Genomic DNA, 24,909 nt, shown 5'->3' with positions numbered 1-24,909 from the left:
GTATGTGTATTATAAGCTGGGGGTTGGCAACCCCTGATCCAACTTAAGCAACGAAATAAACGAAATAAATATATCCCCTGCCTGGACGTGTGAGCGAGCTGCGCCGCTCCACGCCGCTCCGCGCCGCCTTTTTTGCTCAAATTTTGAGCCAGCCGCCAGTTTTTGCGAGCTGCGCCAGTGATTAGCATTGCAAAAATGATTTTAAATTGCAAATAACTTAAAATTTCATGTTTTTTAATTTTTGTATTTTAATTTCTTGAAAACTAATTTTAAAACCACTCTAAAATTTTCGGCATGCAATTTTTCTTGCGGCGAGAATTATAACTATTATTTTAATTGAAAATAATTATTTTCAGTTGATTGAAATCCTGTCCTGTCATTTTCCGTTTAAAATATTTCTGGTTCTTTGTGAAAACCCAGAAAATGACCGGATTTTGGTTTCCTGTCTGAAGATACGCTCTTGTTGACTGACAATTAATTCGTGAAACCTAATTACCCTCTTAAATTTATTATTTTTGGGATAGATAGATAACAATTAAATTCAGAAACGTGATTTTTGTGAGTGACTCGATCCACGCCGCGGGTAGTCAGGATGAAATTTTTCCATTCCGCAGCCACCAGCCAGTTCAGCCATTCAGCCAACCGCCACCTAAATAAATACAAACAGCTGGCGTTCATGTTTCCTTGCTAACACGTAAAATAGAGAAATCGTCTTTCCTTCTGCCGCGATCGCCGATACGCCGATCACCTGCGCTTTTATTATCCCATTTTTCTGTGCCTCATTGTCAGTTGCCGCCTCGCATCCAAGAGAATTATTTGTGATTTCCCAACGCACGCAGCACAACAACAATAACCTTTTTACACAATGCGAGTGACCCTGAGCCGCCTCCGCCTCACCAGCACAGGAGGAGTGAAGAGAGACTCCTTAAAAGACAGCTCGTTTCCTTTACACTTATTAGCAAGCCGCTTTGCCAGTTGATACAAGCAAGTATTTATGCCGAGGGAATTAAAAATTGTATACAATGCTCCAATAAAATTTAACAAAATTCGTGTGTGGAAGAGTTCATTTCATAAAATAAAAAACATGTCTGAAACCGCAGTGGATTCGCTCTAAAATCTTTAAAACGCCTGCGGTGACATCTTTTCGTGACCTAAAAACACTCTTGCCAAAGGTGAAATTCTTCCTCCTTTTCCTCGGTCATGCTCACCCTAAATTTATTCCATTTCCTTTTTCCATTCAAAAGCATTTTTATTGATTTCGCTATGCGAGCAGCGAAGCAACAACAATCCTTTTCACAAAAACGCGACTGAATCCTCATTGTCAGTCAGCGGAGCGGACAGGTGCGGCTCTATTTATTTTTCTCTTCCCTCTTTGTAAATCGCTTCCCATTTGTTGCGGCTCTGTGCAGCAAAGCGAAAGAAGAAAAATTATTGGTGGCTTCTTATCCCTCAACGAAGAGACACACAAACAAAATCTTGCCGAGCGTTCGCTGTTTGTGGTTTGTGAGCCGCCCTCGATCTCTTCTTCGCGGCACGATCTTTCTTGTCAAATAATAAATCGGCTGTTTCTCTAAACTTCCTTCTATTTATTCCTCTGGCAGCTAATTGGCCAAAATAAAATTGCGGGTGACTCGCAACGAGAAATAATAATTAATTTAGTTCCGAAAGAAAGAGGCTGCTCCACTGTGGCCGCCCTGCCTGCGGCCGCCGGTTGTGGCCACCCCCGCCGTGGCCGCCTTGCCATTGGTTGCCTCTATCCCGCGGCCGCCGCTGGTGGCCACCTTGCCCACGGCCATCGGCAGTCGTGGCCGTCTTGCTCGCGGCTGCCGCAGAAATCGCCTTCTCGCATTTTACTGATGAAATAATAACTGTTTAGAAAAACTACTTCGAACACAGTTTTGGACTGCTTTTTGAGGCATTGAAACGGTTTCGGTGGTTTAGACGAGTTTTATTCAAATCCTTTAAAAAGGTTCAGTTATACGGTTGAAGCATTGCTCCAATTTTCCATCTTTATCCTTCTGGAGTGAGGTGTGTTCAAATGGCGCGGTAAATATGTCGTAAATAATTTTTGTGTAAAGTAACAAAAAAATATTATAATAGCAGTTGTTTTATGTTTATTAATTTTTTGTCACATTGTTGAAACATGATATTTTGAAGGCAGCGTAAAAATAACTAAATGATGAAAAAAAGATTAATTTGAAACTAAATTCACCCTGGATTTTATCATAAGAATGTCACTGAAGCTAATTTTATTTTATTTACTCTGCCGAAATGGGTGGTCTTGGCAGCTCAGAGAGAGATTTATGAGACAAGCTTGGGCATCAAATACGCTCATTCCATTTTCTGGCTAGGGGATGCAAGGTCGGTTTCGAGGAAAAAATGGTCCATTGAATGAACGGCGAGGGCGAGAATAAAGCGCAGAGGGAAAAGAGGCAGAAGAATGGAGCGAGCTAGAAAACGGGTAAGAGGATTATAGCGCGCGCGGGTTTAGGAAAATATTTTTTGATTAAGAATTGTAGTGGTCTTAACTCATTAAAAAAAAAACGAAAGTAGAGTACGAATCCTGCCGGCCACTTTTATAAAGGTATTCCAGTTTTTTCCTCTGCGTTCTGGAGTGTCAAATTTGGTAGAAAAATCCTAGCAAGATCCTGACAAACAGCCAAAGTGGCTATGAGGAAAATCCCCAACAAATCGCTAGATATTGTAGTTCAGAGTCTGTAAGTCTCAGCATTCCGCAAATTAATAAATAATAATCTTCCAGCAAAGGTAGAATCAAGACTTTGTGGAAAAGAAGAACAAAAGATTTTAAACAAACATTTTTTTATTGTGCGAACGCAAGTAAGTATGGCTTTCTTTAAACATATATGTATATCATACAATCTTGAAAAAAATCAAATATAAATATCCTGGCTTAATGAATAAAGAAATTCATATTGAGAACAAAATTGGCTCGGAAAACACAATTAATGCCAATACAAAAATCGATTTAATCTGGCAAGAAATTGGATATCTGAGGACATCAGAGGATTCTCAGGGGTGAGAAAATGTCACTGCGCTGCAGAGATAAAATCTCACCCTTGACAACCCGCCAGACATAGTGACATAAGGCGGGGTGAGATTTTCTCACCCCTGACCTGCAGTAAATTAACAAAACAAAAATATATGTAATAACCAGTGCCAGTTTTCAAACTGCCACAATTAAAAAAAATATCATCTTATAATAAATTGCAGTCTACATAAAGAACATGGGATGTTTAACGGTGAAACTGCTCATCAGGTCATTCAACTTAACGCTCTCTCTTTTCAAAGCATTCTCATCATTCACGTTAATGGTAAGCTTTCTGTAAGAATATTAAGTTAATAACAGGGTTTTGATGAAAAATAATTGAGACTCACGCCTCCGTGTAGTATTCTTTGGCACGGGTGGCGGCGTGGTGCGCATAGTAGGTTGGCGCTGGGTAGGACACGCTGCGATTGCACCTCGCATACAGGTGGCACAGGTAGAAGGTGAGCTGCTGCACCTCGTCCTCATTCATGTTGGCGTCGTCGTACAGCATCTTGTACTTGGTAGGCCGAGACGTGCCCTGAAAATTTAATTTTTAATCTGGGCTAGACCTTAAAGACCGTCTTTGACGAAGTTTCTGACCACACCAAAATTAATTCAAGAGGGTCGAATTAGGCAAAGTGGATATTTTTTCGGGCCAAAACTTTTTTCCCGACAAAATAATATGAATGCAAGAACTGCGCATGCGTCAGAGCTGTGCTCAGAAACTTCGTCATTTAATTAAAGTATCTTTATGCAATTAATTAGAGGATTACCAGGATGCTCTGGTGGCTGACGAGGTAGAAGTCCATATCCCTCGGGTGCGTGATGGTCGTGTCCACCACGAAGCCAGCAGGCACGTTTCCATTCTTATCTGCCATCGAGTTACGTTCCTCACAATTAGGAAAGAACCTGGTGTGGTGTCGCTTCTGAACCACGAGGAAGGTGATATTTGGCTTCAATCCAACCATCTCCACCGCCCTTTGAATGGCTGAAAGTTCAGCGCGAAGAACCTTTGTGGACAAACAACCGTTAGAAATACGACAACAAATGTGTAATTCAACGTCAGTACTGTTTCGAACTGGCTGTCGCCGACACCGTCTCTGTAGTATATAATGCGACTGGGGTATGTCCCGCCGTTCTTTTCCGCGTAGAACTTGAGGTGTTTCAGCACGACGTCCTTCATATCCAGAATTATCTCTGTGCCTGGAGGCTGCAGCCGCCACTGCATGCTGAACTTGAACACCTCCTTGTCATGGCTCGCAGTTACCTGACCAATTCGTAATTATTATCATTTGTATGAACAAATATCATATTTTGCGCTTTCCATGTTATTAAAGCTTCATAATTCAGTGCAAAGGTTTTGCAAAGGTTTTGGATTAAAAAATAAAACTCACGGCTGCAACAGATGGAATCGAAGTGTTGTCTGGAGGAGGGTGCGTGACGTCTGCTCCCATAAACATCACGTTTTCTTTGAAACAGGAAGGCCTAAAAATCAACAACCGGATTTAAAAATAAAAACTCGAGATCAGACAAATACCTCATGCCTTCCAGAATGACGTGATTCTTGCCGTCAAGTTTCGTGTTGATTTTCAGCAGGATATTTGGCACAATTGACTCGGAGTTCCTTTCTTTCTTTACTACCTTCATCAACGTTGTGTACTTGATACACTGCGTTAAGATTTTGTTCTGCATCTCAAGAACGTACTTCACCACAGCTGCAATTAATTACAATTTGTACAATAAAAATAACTTGAATGATGAAATTATAGTTACCGTGCGGGTCTTTTCCTCCAATACTATCAGGATCAGGAATGAAGACGACAAGAAGGTCAAAAGGACCTTTACTGACCTGACGCTCAAGGAATTTTCTCAGTTCATACGCACTTCTCAGCCCTTCTCTGCTCTTCAGGATATTTGGATCGTTGTTGAAAGTCACACCGACCCTTTTACCAATCAACACCAACTTTTCTTTTAGGTATCTAAAATGTAGGATAAATTTAAGGCTCCTTGGAGAAAAGTTTGAGAAATGAAATCGAGGTTAAACATATTGTTCTAAAGACGAAGCAGCAGAAGAATGGAATATACATCATTATGTGAATAGAAAACTTACCCAATACTTTTTTCCGTAGCGCACATGCAGAGGTTGATGATGGCCCATTTCTGCACTTCTTTGGTGACCAGCTGGAACTTTTGGTTGCCCATCTTCCACTCGCCATTCGTCACTTTGACCAGGCCAGCCCCGTAACTGAGAGTGGGCGCAGGGAGCACCCTGCCATCTTTAACCTTGGTCATCTGCGGCTCCACTACGATATCGAATTCGCGCAAACACGGGTCATTCATCAATTTCAGGCTGTTGAACTGTAAAACACTTATGTCAGTATATTAATATTTTTAACTCATAAAATCAGACTCACGGCTTCAGTGATATTCTTTTTGCGATCCTTGGGCTCCTTGACTGCCACTTTGACCATTTTGCCTTTCTGCACCTCATTCAGTTTTTTTGAGACTTGATTTGACACAACTTTGCACAACTAAAAGTGGAAAAAATGGGGTTTAGTTTAAAGGGAATAACATTTTTGGATTCACCTCCATGGGCAAAAAGATTTTCTTGTCCTTGTTTCCTACGTGCAGACAGGGCCAATTTGGATGCTGGATCTGGTAACCTCTTATTTCATGAAAGTAAGCGGCTACCGTAATCTGTCTCCTCTGCTCATTTGGACTTTCAAGGCAAAATCTACAAATGCCTTAAGTTAAACAAAAGCGAAAAAATACAAAGATAAATTACTTTAGATTTCCAGGAATTTCGACAACATCATTCACTCGATAAACTCTCTTCGAGCCGGCCAATTGCGGGATCTTGTACTCAACTTTTAGACCTAAAAATTAAATAATCATTAGACGGTTTATGCCACACGGAATGAAAGTGAAACCTTTGAGATAGTTGCGGAGCCGCTCGTCTAATTTCCTGCTGTTTTCGGAGCCATTATATTGGTACTCTCTCTCAGGGTTGTAAAGCTGCCACTGGTCTGGCTGTTGTTGTTTCCAGGTCTTTCGTCCCAGATTGACTACCAGGTCTCGAACCGACTGGGCGCGGGGGAATCCTTTGTGGGCAACTGCAAATGCGGTTTAAAAATTTCAATTAGTACAATTACAGACTTCTTGACTGAAATAACTTCGAGTTTAACCTAATACAGAGACATTTGAAACTCTCATATCATAATTAGTTTATTGACGCTCTTTCTCTGAAGTCTGAAAGCTTTTCTACTCATTGATCAATCATAAGGAAATCTATTTTTGGAAGGTTCTAAGAGTTCGTCCTTGACGAAATTGTCGTGTACACCAAACGATTATTATCCTTTAATAAGGTTAGACGGATGGAAGTTCAGCGTGATGAGCGTTATGTAAGCCCAACGTGGTTTTGGCGCCTAAACAGTACGGTCTTATTGGTCGAGTCTGGCGCATGCGTTAAAATCTAGGGTATATTATATGGCCAGCCATTTAGCTCTACTTTACCTAGATTTGACGAATACGCCTGGATCGTCAAATCAGAGTGAAGTACAGTTTCGTCCTGCGCTTGATGGGCGTCAAAAACACATTTTGGTTCATTTAAAGTAAGTCACGCTGAACTCCCGGTAGGAAAAGTTGGTCCCCTTAACTAATTCGAACCTTAGGAATTGATTGGTGTATAGTAGACAATTTCAAACAAACACCTTTATTTACAGGAAAAATCACATTCTCTTGTTAAATATTTACCGTCCACATTAAGTAAGAGCATGTTGTCGCCAAGGGTGGCACTTTGGAAGACGCCGTGAAGCAGATCCATCCCTCCACCCAAGTCAATTTTTGACTCGGAAGAAAGGTTATAAAAACTGCGGTTGACTTGAAAGAGACTGCATAGAAACAAATCAATATTTAATTTTTCTCAAAATTGATTACTACTCAAACCTGGTCATGCCGGAGTTGCGCAGGACAACGTCGATGGCCTGGATGGCCAGGTGGGGGAACCGAGCCGTGTCTTTCTTGTTAAAAAACTGGCCAATTTCTGTGAGACAGACCGTTTGCACCTCTTTCACTGTGATCCGCAGTTTGGCCGTTACAGCCTGACCACTGTCATCGGAACGTTCTTCGTTTCGCACATTCACGTCTGCTGTAACCTGAATGAGGTTTTAATTTATTTATCATCTGACTCAACTGTGATTCAACAACGGGAGAAAAAAAAATCAGAATTAATTCATTTCATTTTTGACAGAGCCCATTGATTCCCGAGGGTAGACAAACGAATCACATGCCGAAAATTGAAGTTGCGCTGGCCTTAACAGCTCACACGCTAGGATCGACGCATATATATAGAGACTAAAAATGCCGAAGCAACACGGTCTTCACATTTCCACCGAACTTTTAGTACGACGACCTGATTCAATCAATCGACATTTCAGAAATGAAATTCCATGGGTATTTAGTCAAATTAAGTTAATTAATCAATACACTGCCTATTTTTGGTGCTTACCGGTTTTTCAATCAATTTGTTGCAGCTGAAGAGAAGCTTGCTGCCATCGTACGCAGGATACCTTCCGGGCCACACCTGATGGCCAAAAGCTTGAATTCCTAGCCTGAAAACTCTCGCCATAAAAAAGAACATGAGCAGTTATTCGCGAGATTGGAGGTCAATTGGACGCGATTTTTCAGCGTAGAAATTTTTAGGTGGCAGTTATATTTGCTTAAAGTACTTGTTAATAGATGGTGAAATTCCAAATTTGAAGCTCGGGAATGGGGGCGTTCCCTATTTTTTCGGTATCTCAAAAATAGCCGAAAAACGAATTGTGTTAATGAATTCTAAACTGCAACTCTTGACTGCATTGAGGTATCACCTTGAAATTTTCACTGCCCAACCTAGTTTTTGATCCTGAACAACTTTTGCATTTACAAAAAATTCGCAGGTCGAAGGTCAAGGTCACCTTTTGCGACCTTTTTTTGAAAATTCAAATTTAAGGGATGATAGCCCCCTACGATTTTTTCGGGGTTCAGGGCTGAAATGTAGCCCGTGAAATTCTGCACAAGCACACCAAGTTTCATAGGTGCAATCGCGATACTTTTGCTGCAATTCGAATTTGAAGTTTAAAAACCTGCTCGAGGCCGCTTTACCGCGCGTGGACTTTGAGCAGCGAGTTCACCTCTTGTTCTTCAAGTTGATTTTTTTCGCATTTCACTTGCTTAGAAACACCAATGGGGCCTAGGGTAGACCAAGGAAGGTCAAAATCGACCTTCAGGGTTTGTCCCTGACGTGACCCTGAGATCCGAAATATCGAAAATTTCCAATTTCATCGAACTTGGTGTCCTTTAATAGGTTTTCCCCACCGTAGAGCTCAAATATACAGCCAAAACTGCCGAATGACAATCCTGAAACCGGTTCTTGAAATAATTGTGGTAGCCATTAATCCAGACGTGATGTGTGAAATGGTCAAAATTTTGAAATTTTTAATTTATGAAAAGATTCTTCTGTTTTGTACACACGAAATTTATATTGAGATTTAAAAAAAACCGATCGTTTTTTTACAAAGTTAACAAATTTATTTAGAGCAATAAAAAATAAATTACATGTTTAAAATTTTTACTTAAAAAAATAAGGAATTAAATTTTTTTAGTTTTTAAAGTAGATTATTTGTTATTGCATTTAAAAACATTTTTTCATAGTATTAAGCATAAGATCCTTTATTATCAGCACATACTATACTTCATATGTGCAAATAAGGAGTATCTTTTCATAAATTAAAAAATTTCAAAATTTTGACCATTTCACACATCACGTCTGGATTAATGGCTACCACAATTATTTCAAGAACCGGTTTCAGGATTGTCATTCGGCAGTTTTGGCTGTATATTTGAGCTCTACGGTGGGGAAAACCTATTAAAGGACACCAAGTTCGATGAAATTGGAAATTTTCGATATTTCGGATCTCAGGGTCACGTCAGGGACAAACCCTGAAGGTCGATTTTGACCTTCCTTGGTCTACCCTAGGCCCCATTGGTGTTTCTAAGCAAGTGAAATGCGAAAAAAATCAACTTGAAGAACAAGAGGTGAACTCGCTGCTCAAAGTCCACGCGCGGTAAAGCGGCCTCGAGCAGGTTTTTAAACTTCAAATTCGAATTGCAGCAAAAGTATCGCGATTGCACCTATGAAACTTGGTGTGCTTGTGCAGAATTTCACGGGCTACATTTCAGCCCTGAACCCCGAAAAAATCGTAGGGGGCTATCATCCCTTAAATTTGAATTTTCAAAAAAAGGTCGCAAAAGGTGACCTTGACCTTCGACCTGCGAATTTTTTGTAAATGCAAAAGTTGTTCAGGATCAAAAACTAGGTTGGGCAGTGAAAATTTCAAGGTGATACCTCAATGCAGTCAAGAGTTGCAGTTTAGAATTCATTAACACAATTCGTTTTTCGGCTATTTTTGAGATACCGAAAAAATAGGGAACGCCCCCATTCCCGAGCTTCAAATTTGGAATTTCACCATCTATTAACAAGTACTTTAAGCAAATATAACTGCCACCTAAAAATTTCTACGCTGAAAAATCGCGTCCAATTGACCTCCAATCTCGCGAATAACTGCTCACATACATTTTTTTATATAAAAAACATACTTCAGGTATTTTTTGGGACATTCCTTCAGCGAGCCGTCCCTTTCGCTGATCAATTTCATGTCCACGTCGTACAGATTGATAAGCAACGCGCTATTCTCGACCCTAATTCGAAAATGATTGCATTCCACAGTCATTTTTTGGCCGACAGTTCCTTTTCCTTTACGGGCCGGATACTGGTAATTAGCCAAAACACTGGGGAAACCAAAAAGCAGAAGGTTAAAAATTCCTCATTTTAAAATTAAAAATGAAATTATAAGATAGCTTTATTGTTTGTTGCTCGACAGAACGCTGATCTTTGCAGCTTAAATAAAGTTATTTGCAGCCCGAAAACCCCAGAATGTTGTTTTATCAATAAGAATAAACAGTTTTTACTCGAAAAGTTCAAAACTTATTTTTAATAAAATTTACTAATCCCAAAGCAGCTCAAAATCAGGGCGATAATTCTTTATAAAAATACAAATAAATAACAAACAAACAAACTTTAATTTAATTTAATTACTGACGAAGCAAGATTTTTTCTACTATTAATTAAACAGTAATTCAATAACTCAGATTTGAAGTAGGGGGTGGTTAAAAAAATACCATAAATGTGTGCATGACTGTATTAAATTATGCTGCCTTTTGCAGCTATGTATAAGCACCAGCCGTTAATTCTTCGGAATTGGCTGGACTTCCAAAGATTACAAATATTCTTCTTAAAAAAAATATCTGTGGCCCTTCTATAATACCAAGGTATTGTTATGTTTGTGAAATATTGGCATGCACATGAATGGAGAAAATAATGCTATCCCATTTATTAATTTAATTTCTCGCATTCCTCCTGTCATTTTGCGCTGTAGAACACCGTGCTCTTGGAATGGCATCCGAATGCTCCCTCGACAAATGCCATGCATCCCGAGAAACATTTGGAATAAATTACGAACGCTTCAAATATCCAAGCCCATAAAATGCTGCTGCTGCTTAACGCAGGAATTAATGAAAAATTCGTGATATTATCTCATGTCACGTGTATACATATGCAAATATTATAGCTACTCAAATTAACAATACACAAGCAGAAACTTTATGATTCTGGTTGATTATTTACGAAATTAAAAAAAATCCGAACTATTTTTGCGAGTTGGAAAATGACCTATTTTTAATGTGGACTGCATTTTGTGGTAAGAGACAGACCTGCTACTGGTGCCGTCGGGCATCGGCGACGGGCTGGTAGGTGGCCCGGAGGGCATCGGGGGCTGACTGGGAGGTAGCCCCACAGGCGTTGGAGACAGGCTGGCCCTCGGCGTCGGCGAGGCCGCTGCCTGCGTGAAACTGGGCCGCGGCATCAGGGACTGGCTGTGGCTGGCCCACGGCGTTGCAGACTGGCTGGCCCTCAGCGTCGGCGGGGCCGCTGCTTGGGTAAAACTGGGCCGCGGCGGTCCCATGCCGCGGGCCTGGACGGATCTGTCATTAACCCGCAACTGCGCAATCGGTGGGTATTCTTGAGCATCGTTTCGCTGTTGCTGCTGGCCGCGGCCTAAAACCGGATACATTCTGATTTAAAAAAAACCTTTTAATAAATAAATAAGTTCTTGAGTGATTTGAATATTGCAATTGTCGCCTTAAAGGAATATTTGTTAAGTAGGAGCCTTCAGCTTAATATTGAAAAGTGTAAAGTGATGAAATTCAGGAATTCTGGGCGGGGCAGGTATGCGAAAACTGATAAAATTGAATTAGATGGTTTAAATGTTGAATTTGTGTCTGAATTCTCATACTTAGGTGTTGTGTTCCAAACCTCGGGCACGTCCTTTTCGAGACATGTAGAAAAAAGAGTGCGAGCAGCTTTAATGGCTACTTATAGCATTCAAAATTTAAACAGGCTTTCTATCAATACTACGGTTAAACTCTTCGACCTTAAAATCTCGCCAACAGCCTCATATGGAATTGAAATTATCTGGCCAAATCTAACTAACATGGATTTTGTAAATCTAGAAAGAGTGAAAACTCGCTATTTTAAAAAAGTGCTTGGAATTTCTAAGTATAATAGATCTCGTTATGTTTATGAATTGATTGCGAAAGACTCCAATTTATATGTAACTGACTTAAAGGTTAGATTTAATCTACCAGAGACTGATGTGTATATAAAGTTCTGTGAAGAAAAGAAAACAAATAGACTGTTAATTTGTTCTGAGTTTTTTGAGACTGAAACTATGATTAATGACAACTGGCGTGGCCCTGATTTTCCTGATAGACATATTTTTGCAAGATTTGCTTGTCATGGATATCACTATATTTTCTGTAATAATGCAACGTTTCACTATGAGCCTAATTATGATTGTAGATGTAAGTTCTGTGGCGAGACTTGTGAAAAATATCATATCCAAAAGTGTACAGCAAGAAAACTTACTTTGAGAGAAGCAGCGAAAATGTGTAAAAATTGATTAACCTTTAGATGTAGAGTGTTGCACGCATATTTTGCGTTTAATAAACCATTAATAATAATAATAAATAAATAAAATTACATACCGTGTCCGCGTCCACGACCCCTTTCTCCACCTCTTCCTCTGCCACCCATGTCAACCTTTTCAGACAAAACTTAAATGCGAATTTGCAGACCTGAGCAACGTGAGAGAGTTGGGAATTTGGGGAAGTACCTATACAGAATTGCGTAAAAGCTTTACAAAAATTTATAAAAATTTCTTTGGCAGGCCTGTTGCCAGTTGTGCTGCAACAGTTTCGAAAAAGACACGTATATATTATACAAAATGAAGCTCACCTTCCGAAATAAACCTTCTAGATCGTCGTTGTCGTGAGAATAATGTGGCACAAATCAAAGGGGCCCTCGGTTTACATCCACGCTGTGTATCGAGTAAGAATAACGAAAGCGTGGCTGCTCTAGCTACTAGCTTGTTTAAATATCCGCCTGGAATTGGATAACAACTGGCATGCAACAGGCCCGCCAACGCCAAATAATAAATAATACAAATATTTTGGCAGATATTTCCAACGGGGTGGCGAGACTGGCGCACCCATTCCTCAACCAATTTTGTTTTTATCCCAATCTCTGACAATAAATAATTTTTCTGAATTTTATTCAATCATCAAATCGCGCCGCATCCAATTGCACATTATTGTTTCATCCATATTTGAATATTTCCAGGGTGATTTTTAATTTGAACTTGAAGTATTAGACAAACCATGGACGTATTTTATAATGTCATTTGTAAAATTTGTAAATATTAAATAATAATTGAACAAAACATAAATTTGCATTACAATTTATATTAAAACGTGAGGAAACCGACAGGTTGTTGATTCTTGGCACCAATTTCGAATGTTTTGAAGGATTCACATTAATGAAAATTCTGAACAAACTGCCAATGCACCACAAAGAGAGTGTGGAATAAACAAAGATGGTGTCTCTGGTCATTTTTCGCCCTCTGGGTTCCGTTAAAGTAGGGCGGAAAGTTGATTATGACATTTCCTTTAAGAAAATGTAATTAATTATTACTAAATCGCGGCACACAGACCTTAAATAAAAATTTAACTGACAAAACCCAACTACGAAACTTTAAATGATGAAGCTGAACAGCAGGCTGATAATTTTAGAGTGGTTTGATTATTAGATTTCAAGTAATTCCACTGCAAAAAAAAAATAGATAAAAAAAATTACATTTTTCGATTTTTTGGGTAAATTGCAACTCCAAATCTCAGGTTCTAATTGTCAGAATTGCAAAAACCATCAACCGTTAGACTCATCTTGACCTATTCTGAGCAGCTGAAGGGTTTAGGAGGTGCATATTCCCATCCCCTTTCATCCCCAGCGATAAAATTTTGATACAAAGTGACGACGGTTGCTGGCGCCGCTCAACTGTGCATCTTTTAAGCTGTATGTCAACTTTGGGATGGAGAGCAAACAGCCAGACACCTCTGAACCCTTCAGCTACTAAGAAGAGGTGGAGATTAGTCCAACAGTGGGTACAGTTTTTGTAATCGTGATGCTTAGATCCCGGGATTTAGAGGTGCAAAGAAAAAAAAAACGAAAAATGTAGGAATTATTGTTTAAATTTCGTTATTTTTGCACCTCCAAATCTGGGGTTCTAACCATTAGAATTGCAAAAAATACCCATTGTTAGACTCGTATCAACCACCAAAGCAGAGACGTTTGATCGTGAGAAGAGGCAGCCGAGGGACGGCTCAGCGACAGCAAGCGCTCCGCGTGATCAGGATCTATCTAATAAAAGTTGACGGGTAATACCCTTTTTGGAGGAAAAATGCGTTCTATGTGATTTTAAGCATGACTAATAGGCAAATTAATTCTATTTTAAATTACTTAGCTTTAAAATTAGATAAGCATAAATTTTCCATCGGAATAATTTTTAATAAATACAGAAAATGAAACAATGAATTAGGAATTTGAATGTATGAGTTTTATTTCAACCCTCAATTTTAAAACAAATCCCGTTGTGCAGCAAAATATATAATACGAGGAAAACAAAGAGCTAAAACAGATTTCCAGCTAGTTTCTATCTTGAATTGCACGGATAAACTCGGCGATGCTGTCATCTCCAATCAACTCCTGAAACTTTTCACCAATTTTATGAATTTGGTCGAGCTTACTGCTCTTTAAATCCTTTATTAATTCTCCTTGTATATAAACTAAATGGAAATCAATGTCAATCAAATTGGGGAGAAAAGCCGCAGCGTTTGCGATTAGGTCTCTGACAGCACGCAACAATCCAACGTCTAATAATTGTAGGTAGTCCTCTTCCATTTCGGCAGGGTCCACCGAGAATCGTAATTCCATTTCAGTCAGCTTGCCTAAAATTTCGTTTTCAGCAATTTTCGACGTAAGTATCTGCAGATCGTCGACGTCTAGGTTTTCCCAACTTGAGAGGGAGAATTTCTCCAGGTTTGGCAGAGCTGAGAGAATGTTGGCTACCTCAAATTTCTGGAGTTGTCCATAGCTGAAACTAATAAATTATTTTTAAACGTTATTGACCAGTTGAATAGTGTTCGAAGCCAACAGATATGGTGCCACTGTAGACTTTCGTTATAAATTTATTTTTAAGGCACTTCCGCTGCAATTTCAGACTCGATCCTGCCACTGTCCATTCTTCACTTAATATGCTTTCTTTTGACGTGCTGAAAACCAAAATCGGCTCAGTCAATCGCTGTAGAATCGTGAAAAACTATTTTTTGAAATATAAAATCTTTTCCAACGTTTCTACGGTGAATGGCTGGACTGATTTTTAGGGTTTAAGCACGTCCAGAGCCCCCAGTGGCAGGATTGAGTCTGGAATCGCAGCGGAAGTGCCTTAAAAATGTGTCGCTATCTGTTGGCGGCTTCGAACACTAACAAAGGGTTTATTCAATTGGTGGATTATGCGTGCAACACTCAGCCAACAATCGTCCGTCTAATTTATACAACTATTTGCTGGTTCAATTTTAAACTACATCTTTGTGTTGACTGTTTTTATGATACTTGCCAGAATTTGATATTTTTAAAGCAATTTTCTATTTTATCCAGGATTTTTATGGTGGATTCTTTTTCATTAAATCAGCAAAAATTATTTGAAATCTTGAGCTGCTGAAACACCCTTATTTCCAGACCAATAATTTCAAACTTACTAAGGTGTCCACTTGAATTCTCTCAGCGGCGCGAAATGATTTATTGGCTCCTTGTCATCAGAAATGTCGATATTACATATATCCAGCCTTTGAAGTTTTGGGCAGCACGCGAAAATTGTACTAAATGACGAACTTTGTCCGTCCATTGTTTTCTCTGGTTCCAAATGTCCGCCGATGATCAGCGTGTGCAGGTTTGCTCCATAAGCGACAATATATCTGTCAAGCATCGGAATAGACTGAAGATCGTCTAAAATCAAACATTCGATGCTTGAGAAGTGTAGAATTGACTTGTACTTGTCTTTCATCTCATCCACCCGACAATGTACCTGTTGGCGAAAAATCATTTTATTTTATTTTTTATTTACCGGAAAGCTGACAAAGTTCTAAAAATGGTGCAAAGAGGAGGAAAGGGTAATTTCTTAAGGTTCTCACAGCAACGGAAAGGATTTAGAAAAAAAGGTTTTAATTTATCTATACTCTCATTCTTGCCCAAATTGCAGCTAAGTGACTTACGAACACAGAGAAATGAATTTTTGGCAAAAGTCTCCAGTTTACAATAAAAAATTTATAATCAGAAAGGCAGAAAATCTTTGCTTTTTTCTACGTACTTGTAAATTTGTCACTTTGGGAAATGCCGCTGGCAGGTCAGAGGTGCTGGGAATAATGCGCAAGTGACGCAAAGCGCAAGGTTCAGCCGGAATCAACGATTCTTCGAGCGGACTCATGCCCTCGTCTTTATCTAGGAATCTGCCGATGATCTCGAGATTTGGCAGGTGTTGCATGCACAGACTTGTCAACTTATTTTCGAACGGGCATACCATTCCTCGTGTTGATTGAAATAAAAATACTGTAAGCCGAGAAAAGCTCAACTTAAAGTCCTCGATGTCCGCACCCAGGTCCCTCAGTCTCATGTCAGAAAAGTCAATGTTACGGAATTCAGCGAATTGCAAATTTTTTAGCACTTTGCAAATGGATTTCAAATGAACGTATTTGATAGCGAAATTGATATTTTTGATAATCGTGAGATTCTCCATCCTTGAAATAGCTTGAATCGACCTATTTTCCAAAAGCAGAGGGTCATCCCTGGAGAACCTTTTCTTGATGTCGAGAATCAGGTGCTGAAGGTTGGGAGCTCTTGCCAAAATTTGCAGGATCTGCTTGAAATAAAAATTTGTGGTTTTGGAAAAATTTGATGTCCTGAAATATATATACCTTGAAAGTGTTTCGGAGGACGTTCCCCCTTTGGCTGAACGAAAGTAAGCCTCCAAACTCGAATTTTTTCGTTTCGGAACTGATCAAAAGGTTAACGGCTTTTCTCAGTGCCACGTTAGTTTTTTGCTCTTCTCCCTTTTTTTGGTTCGACCTGCGTTTGACCAACTCAAGCAACAACGACTCACGCAAGCTTGCAGCTATAAAAACCATTAAGTAAATTATTATTTCAACAATAAAGTCTCACCAAGCGCCGATAGTTTGAAACTTACGTAATATCGCCAAATTATGACCGCCATCTTTAACATGCTTGCCAAATTTCGTTATGATTGAACTTGCTGCAAGATTGTTCAACGTTTTGCTCCTCCTCATTCTCGAAGACCTTCTCCTTGCCAATTCAAGCAGAGACTTCACGTTCAGTTTCATGTTGATTTTTCTATTTCCTGTGAAAATATTGATTTTTAAGCTTATTCAAATGATTAAATTTAATTTTCCACATCAATAAAATTAACTGATGATTATCGCAAGTGGCTAGCGCCTTTGGTGGAAAACCTTTGGGTCATGGCAAAATTATTTTTCAAACACTTTGGCTTTTTCAAAAATTGCGCCGAAAAAATCACGTCGCTTTTCGAAAAGAAGTCGGATTGTGAAAAGCCTGAGGGCACCATTAAGGCGCATCATCTGGTGTAGAAAAAACCGCCCGCAGGCCCGCGGGCCCCGGCCAGAGCCCGAAAACAAAATTTTGAAATGTCACAAACCGCGTTTTTTCGCCTTTAAAATTGCATAGATCGGCTCCTATGGGTTACACAGGCAAAAACTGACGTCAGCCGTACTCGCCGTAAAATTCTGCGTCCGATAGAGAAAAGCCACTACCCCTGCCGCCTCCTCCACCCCCAAAAATCGACGCAAAAAGCGACATTTTTTTCTGATTTTTTTAATGGTCCTATGGGACAGTTTGCAAAAATCTTTTGGCCCATGAATAACTTTTGGAGGCGCAAAAGATGGGCGTGGCGCCTAAAAAGCGGGCACGTGCCCTGTAGTTTAAGTAAAGTCAGAAAAATAAGAAATTATCCAGTTTTTTTTTTTAAATTCGACGCTCAGGAAAAATAGCCTATCTACTGAAGTTTTCGGATTTTGTCGTGGGCACGGAAATGAAAAGCAGAAAAACAAATAGAATGTGATATATAAGAACTAAGGACGGTATAACTATATAGGAATGGCGGACACCGCCATTTTTACAGACGGGATACTTTTCCCCTCTCTCGTCTATACGAAGTTTGAATGCGAGCGCTGTATGGACGAGAGAGGGAAAAAATTCCCGTCTGTAAAAATGGCGGTGTCCGCCAGTCCTAGTTATTTATACCGTCCTTAATAAGAACCTACCAGGTTGCTGTGAGTTGTCGTTTTGAGATAGTCACACACACAGAAGAGGCGCAGTATGTGTGGAGGTGTCTGCTGTTGCTCCACTACCGTGAGACTGACGGCTGACGGCACTGACGCTGACGAAAATATTTCGAGAGTGAGAAAAAATTGCCTCACTGCTCCACGCAGCCCCCTCCCTCTGTGTTGTGCATACACCTTATGCGCAAAATGCGCTGGCTGAATTCGAAGCACAAAAGTGGGGATTACCAATTTACGAAATATATATTAGGAATCCGAATTATACCTTTCGAAATGCCACCCTCCTTTTCATGTTTGAAATTCCTCTCCGCTTCTCCATTAAAATCAACACGCATTTCGTCTTGGTGCTGTAAAAAGCGCGCATGTGTAAAGTTGCGCAACTTGAAAAGTGCGCAAGTGACAGTAGGTTACCCAAAAATCATTCCAAAAACTCGACGCGGATGTTCAAAGGTCACAATCTGGGAATTTTGAGCATAATTCATAGCTTTTTGCTCAGGGGTGTTTTAGAACAAAAATTTAAAAAAACATTGAACTCGTCTCAACAAGGCAAACATCTTTTATGTTGACCTCTAAGTGGTAGGTCAATGGTCAAGGTCATTCAAATTAATATTTTTAATTTAAACTGAAATTTGAAAATGAATATATCAAGTGTATTTATTTCTTTCATAGCCATTTCCTCATTTTATTAATAAAAAATGAAAACTTTGAAAAATCTTGTTTATCGAGGTTGCTAAAAATCGTTGATCGACTAAATATCGATTGATCATCCGATTTTGAAAAACCGAATACCGTTAGACTCGTCTCAGCGTTCCCAAGTGCACTAAAGGGGTATGGTATCCACCAACCCCAACCCCCTTTTAACCCCCTAAAATAACCTGAAATTTAGCATTTTTGTTCGTTTCAACACCTTAGCACGACGTTGACGAGTGATTGTCTACTTCAAACCATTTCAATTACTTATTCCACCTCAAGACGAGTCAAGTGATACTTAATTTTTGTAAATAGGACCACTACAACCTGAGAGATTCGGGTGCACAAAGTTTTTTATCGAGACGCGGATGCATGTAGTGAGGAAACTGTTTTTTTCTCTCTCCTGTAAAATGGAGGTTTGGAGCTATGCGCAATTTTTACGGGTGCACCAAGAACATATGCGCGATTTTTACGGCACTAAGACGATTTATTTTTTGTAAAAATTAGTCATAAATATATCCCCAAAAAAAATCTGGCCGCGGGTGATGGATAATTTTATTACAATTGTAGACATTGAAAATCTTTTCCAGTCTTGTTTTCCATGCATTCCTTGTCCGCGCGGTTTGAAAAAATAAAATTCAGCGGCAGAGGCAGCTTCGTGACAAATAAGAAAAGTATGCTTTAGTGCGGTGCGGGAAAGAGCGCGTTGCTATTGCTGGGGATGAATGCGCTTCCTGTCTTTTATTGTTGGTTTAGGTCAGTGAACTATTCCCATTTTCCCCCTCTTGGCCGGGGTGTGTTTTGTGCCACAGACTGTACAGGGAAAATTGAATAAATCGACCGACAGCCCGCATTCTTGCTTTTATAGGAGCGTTTTACCATTTCCTGCGTTTGGCCATTTTTGTGATGGTTATTTTTATTTTCAAATGAGGAAAGAACCCAGCTCTACATAATTGACGGAATTAATTTATAATCATATCAATCACTGACCGCACGCTGACGTTAGACGTTAGATCGGCAACGTTTGCATCGCGGACGGATGCCTGCGGTACAGCGAATCGCGGCTCGTCGGTCGGTGGCTGCGCCGAGATGCAAAAAAGGAGTGTTCGCTCGACGTTGAATAATTTAGATAGGCTCCGGGACTTCCAGTAGCCGAGTTGCACAGCTTCGATATAGAGCCCCAAGCAAGTAGCGAAGGGCACCACCGACGGGCATTAATGGAAATATCGCAAAATCCTACTTTAGAGTGCACATTTTCTGTTGAATTTTAAAATTAGAGAGGTCAATATTGACATGAGAAATGAACGCGGTGCCCCGAGACGAACCACCTTCATTTGACGGTCTTGGCAGATTATTTGTTGACAATTTTTCGGTAATTACTATATTTAATTGGATTGGGATCAATATGACTTTTTTTCGAATTTTTGCGTTATTTGTACTTCTAAATCTCAGGTTCTAATTGTCAGAATTGCAAAAACCACCAACCGTTAGACTCGTCTTGATCTCCTCTGACCAGCTGAAGGGTTAAGAAGTTGTATAATCTCATCCCCTTTCATCCCCAACGCTAAAATTTTGATAAAAAGCGACGACCGTTTCCTGACGCCAATCACTGTTCGCATCTTTTAAGCTCTATGTCAACTGTGGGGTGGAGAGAAAACACCCCTAAACCCTTCAGCTGCTCAGAGGAGATCAAGACGAGTCCAACAGTGGGTAGTTTTTGTAATTGCGATGCTTAAAACCCGAGTTTTGGAGGTGCTAAAAAACAAAAAATATATCATAGATATTGTTAAAATTTTGTTATTTTTTAAAACTCTTAATCTCGGTTTCTGACCACAAAAATTGCAAAAAATACCCACCGTTAGACTCGTCTCGACTCTAGTTGAAGGAAAGTAATATCCTGTTGTTAATTAAATGGGAGAAAGATGCGTTCTGTGACCAAATAAGTAAAGATATAACTAAAAACCGCAACCTACGAAACTTTTTCCAAAAAATGAATGATCATTTGAATTGCCATGTTTTTAAAAAAATCCGCTCCTAGTGCAAAATTTAAACGAAAAATCCAAAAGTGATATTTTTGTGCTCTAGACGGGCAATTTTAAAATAAGACAAATGCACATACCTTACAATATTTATTTAATTACAGGTTTATCAATAATTTACAGCTGATTTCTAGCTCTAGCATTAAATACACGAATGAACTTGGCAATGCTGTCATCTCCGATCCACTGCTTGAATTTTTTACCAATAAAACTTATATGTTTTTCATCATGGCTATTTAATGTAAGTACCCCGGGAACAATGTGATTCTTACAACGGAGCACAATTTTAACATCGACCAACTTGGGGAGATGAGCCGCAGCAACGGCGAGAAAGTCTCTGAAAGCCATCAGAAATTCGTATTTGATTTTTGCAGCGTCGATGGCTTGACATAAATCCAAATGAAGATTAGTGAGTTGGCCCAAAATCTTCTTTTCAGCTACCAACGACGTCAGCTTCCGAAGACTCTCAGTACTGATTTTGTACCTGTCAGCAGGGAAGGTAAACTTGTGTAGATTTGGCGCCGCCAGGATGTTTGATAGGTCACAAAAGTGTCTAAGATCATACCTGCAACCACCGGTACAAGCAACTTTTAATTTAATTAACATAATTATTGTAATGTAAAGGTTAACGCCATCAGGTGGAGGAACTTAAATATTAGTCATATGGAAATAAATTGTTAGTTCCTTGCTTTTTTCATTTTTTAGGCGAGACAGTGGCTTTTTAGATTAATTATATGTAATGGAATAATTTTCTGCAATTTGCAAAATCGAAATTATCCTATTTTTAACAATTTTCTGCAGACTTTAGAGTGATATTTCTACAAAAAAAATAGCGTAGAATATTTTAAAAAGATATTCCCTGCTGAAGCAGGTATCCAAATTCCTAAAAGAACAATTAATTGACTCTAAAATCTTACTTCGGATACCAGTGAAGCTCTCGCAGCTGCGCGAAAGACTTGAGAGGCTTCTTGTCGTCCAAAATGTGCACCCTATGCAACTCCAGCTTCTGCAGTTTCGGGCAAGCATCGAAAATCCTTTCGAACGAAAAGTTGATATAAGGCATGTCCATAATATAGTAACTATATTCTGCCTCGATCACGAGAGTGTGGAGGTTGGCTCCATACGCTTCCAAAAATGAGTTGAGGGTAGAATCATTTGGCCGAAGGTACAGCGCTAAGCTATCAATGTTATCGAATTTCAGAATCGAGTTGTGTGCGCCCTCTAGTTCATGCCAGGTGCAAATTGCCTGTAACATTACAAATTAAATTTTTTATCTCACTCAGCCTGGTTATTCGTGTGATTAATTAAAAAAAGAGTTGAATTTTTATTTTTTAAGACAATAAGATGTCAATTACTGGACTCGGCTTCCTTTAATGAGGCTCGCGAACCCCAGCGGGGTCCAGATTCATGCGACGCACAGATATGGCGTCCGGTGGAGTACGGTCACGTGAAAATGCGCGAAAATAAGCAAGTTTTGGTCAATATTGTGTGACATAATGTGCATTAATTACACTAATTGTGTCTTTTGGATCGTAAAAACAAACTCTTGACACTCGTACGGCAATCCAAAGAGAGCTTTTTGCTTCCCAAAGTCAGACGCCATCTTGGATCTGCGCAGTGATAACCAATTTTATCGCACATCTGGCCCCCGCTGGGGTGAACCCATTTACACACCTTTTATTCGAAAGAAAAGCTTTCGCAAGTTTTCTCGCCATGAAAGATGTAAACCAAATAAGAAAAAGGCCATGGATGTGAGGAAGTGAATTAAAATGTATAAATTCTTTGATCAAAATTTTGTAAAGCTATATTGATACTTGCATTTAAATGGGTGACGTGTGGAAATGCTGCTGGCAGGTCAATGGCTGACGGAGTTGAATGCAAGTGACGCAACGTGTACGTCTCTAGCTCTTCGGGAATTGGCAATTCTGGGGAAACGCGATTAGAGCCATAGCGGATGTCAGCGAAATCTCGGACGACATGTAAATTTAGGTGTTGAATGCATAGCTTCGCCAAGTTCCTCTCAAACGCGAATGAGAATGCTTCAAACAGGAACACCCTCAATCGCGAGAAGCTCGATTTGAAGTCTTCGATGTTGGCCACAATGTTTTCTTCATCTGCACGCTCATACTTAAGATAAGTGCATTCGACGTGTTGCAAATTTTTTAAATTTTTGCAAACATGCTTGACATGCTCGAATTTAACCACCCAAAACTGAATCATCTTCAGATTTTCCATTCTTAGAATTGCTTCTATGGAATTGTTCTTCAAGGCAGGACACCGAAGCAGAAACTTTATCGAATTATAACGGAGATCCAGGTGCTCCAAACCAGCAGCTTTCTGCAAAATCGCCTCCAGAATCTGTTTACAAAAATTAGATTCTTCAGAAAACGTCAAAGAGAAATGAAAATACCGTTGTGGTATTTCGGCTGGTGTTTGGTTTACGGCAGAAGGAAATAAATCCAGTCAGCTCAACTTTCTTAGTCGCTTGGCTGATCAATTGAGAGTAGGCCTGAATCATCTCCATAATATATTCTTGACTGTTGTCCACATTTCCACTGTCCCTCAGTTGCATCAGCTGACCCAGCACCATCTCACGAAGTAAAAAAGCTAGAAATTAATAAAGGCACAACTTTTTTTTAAATACGAAAGAAGCCAATGGATGGCAACAAAGCTTTTATACAATTTTCAGGCTTTATAAATATAGCAAAACAATTTAAAGTGGAATGATACAGGGCAACAATTGAAAATTATTTGACTTGTTGATGCCATAAACAATTTGTTGAACAATTTGCAATAGTAAAAAATGCCCTTCCTACAATAAAAATTCAAATTTTGCCCATTTTCTCCAAAATTTTCAGGGCTTGAACATATTTTCTTGACATATTCCGATTGCTCTGGTCGAGATCTGTCCAACGGTGTATGCCACTTATTGGGGAAACTCTTGGTTTTGAAAATAAATCGGATTTCAAGTAAGGAGACAGCCATTTGAAAAGCACGGTAACTTTCCAGCCAATTTTCTCAAAAAATTACAGCCCTTCTTTGGTCAATTAAGGCTTTAACTGAATCCTAAGGGACGATGCATTGGCAACGAGCATTTTCCAGGCTTTTCCAGTATCATTCCTCTTTAAGCTAAATTTTTACAGAGGACCAAAATTAAATCGGCCTAATGGAGAGGCGGAAGCGACAGATACTTTTCTCGTGTAAACATTTATTCGAATGGCTAAACTGATTTTAGTTTTCAGCCCCTTGAGTTGCTTATGCCAGGATGAAATTCGAAACCGAAATCGCAGGGCACGTATATAAATAAAATTTGTAAATGTGCAGTGGTGCCCTATTAGTTACGAATTATAAACACTGTACTAATAGGTAAATTTGTAGTTAAAATATTACTAAAGCTTAAATTATTTTAAAATAGTTAATTTGTATTTGAGGGTTGCTTATAATAGTTAGATACTTACGCAAGTTTTCTAGTGTGTCCTCTCCACGAATGAAACCTCCGGCGTTTTCTGCGACATATTTGATCAGAATTTGTTTCAAGCTCGTGACCTCAGTCCGTCTCCTCGCCAGTGCAAGAAGGTCTGGCACATCCACTTCATGGGTAGCCATTTCCTAAAAGATGCAATGCATAATTTTCAAAAAAGATTTCAATAATCTTCTTAAACTTTATAATTTCTGCTGTCTGGTTTGAGTAGTACAAGGCAAAAAAACGAATTTAGCAAAAATCGAACAACTACATTGAAACCGATCATCAATCTAGAATCTACCCGAACTAGCGTAAAAACTATCGCAGTGCTGCGATAAATTAGTGATTTTTGATTGGCCCTTGCAATTTTCCACTCGAATTTAAAATGACTAAACATTTTAAATTCCGAAGAGAAACTCATTTTATAAGGGAAAAATATTTCTCGAATCTGATCAAAATATATTTTTTAAATTATGTAAAAATTAATACAAAAATCCAAAGGTTGGGGGGCGCGCGGGGACACCAAAATTAAGAAATTTGATTTGAATTTTTGATACTAGTCCGGCCCTGTCTGTATTGTTTTATTTTCTTCTTTTTTTTTGCTCTTTTTATCCCTATCCGAGGACCGGAGGACCGGGAAGGGCGCGCACTGCACTAGCACGAATGCTGAATTCCGAGTGCCAATAACACCGCGAACGGATAACATGGGCGCACCAGGCCGCACATTTCAGGGACCCAACCCACTCAAGGGCCACTTGCCTCCGCACCGAGGACCGCATTGAAGCCAAATCGCGCATGCTGGAAAGGTGCAAACC

General features: G+C 39.5%; 1 protein-coding gene across 1 annotated transcript; it reads right to left on the bottom strand.

Annotated features, from left to right (window-relative positions):
* Positions 1 to 3,232: 3,232 nt before the first annotated feature.
* LOC135942788 (protein argonaute-2-like) lies at positions 3,233 to 23,221 on the bottom strand. Its single transcript, XM_065489101.1, has 22 exons — positions 23,042 to 23,221; positions 22,810 to 22,989; positions 21,549 to 21,877; positions 21,073 to 21,196; positions 15,426 to 15,618; positions 10,856 to 11,198; positions 9,683 to 9,784; positions 7,554 to 7,656; positions 6,992 to 7,200; positions 6,800 to 6,936; positions 5,977 to 6,159; positions 5,832 to 5,922; positions 5,633 to 5,780; positions 5,461 to 5,577; positions 5,157 to 5,404; positions 4,820 to 5,025; positions 4,584 to 4,761; positions 4,441 to 4,531; positions 4,116 to 4,313; positions 3,820 to 4,056; positions 3,399 to 3,584; positions 3,233 to 3,337 (listed from the first exon to the last, which is right to left on the bottom strand). Exons 1-22 carry the CDS (start codon positions 23,219 to 23,221, stop codon positions 3,233 to 3,235), a joined length of 3,888 nt encoding a protein of 1,295 aa, XP_065345173.1.
* Positions 23,222 to 24,909: the final 1,688 nt, after the last annotated feature.

This window comes from Cloeon dipterum, chromosome 1, assembly GCF_949628265.1.
Source record: "Cloeon dipterum chromosome 1, ieCloDipt1.1, whole genome shotgun sequence".
Lineage (NCBI taxonomy): Eukaryota > Metazoa > Arthropoda > Insecta > Ephemeroptera > Baetidae > Cloeon > Cloeon dipterum.
The sequence above is the reverse complement of the archived record's forward strand: the minus strand, read 5'-3'. Positions and strand labels throughout refer to the sequence as shown.

Coding starts and splice junctions, on each gene's coding strand:
- LOC135942788 (XM_065489101.1), bottom strand. CDS start 23,221: ATGGTGCTGGGTCAGCTGATGCAACTGAGGGACAGTGGAAATGTGGAC. Junction 7,657..9,682: donor TGTCCCAAAAAATACCTGAA/GTATGTTTTTTA, acceptor GAGAGTTTTCAG/GCTAGGAATTCAAGCTTTTG. Junction 3,338..3,398: donor CCAAAGAATACTACACGGAG/GCGTGAGTCTCA, acceptor TCTTACAGAAAG/CTTACCATTAACGTGAATGA.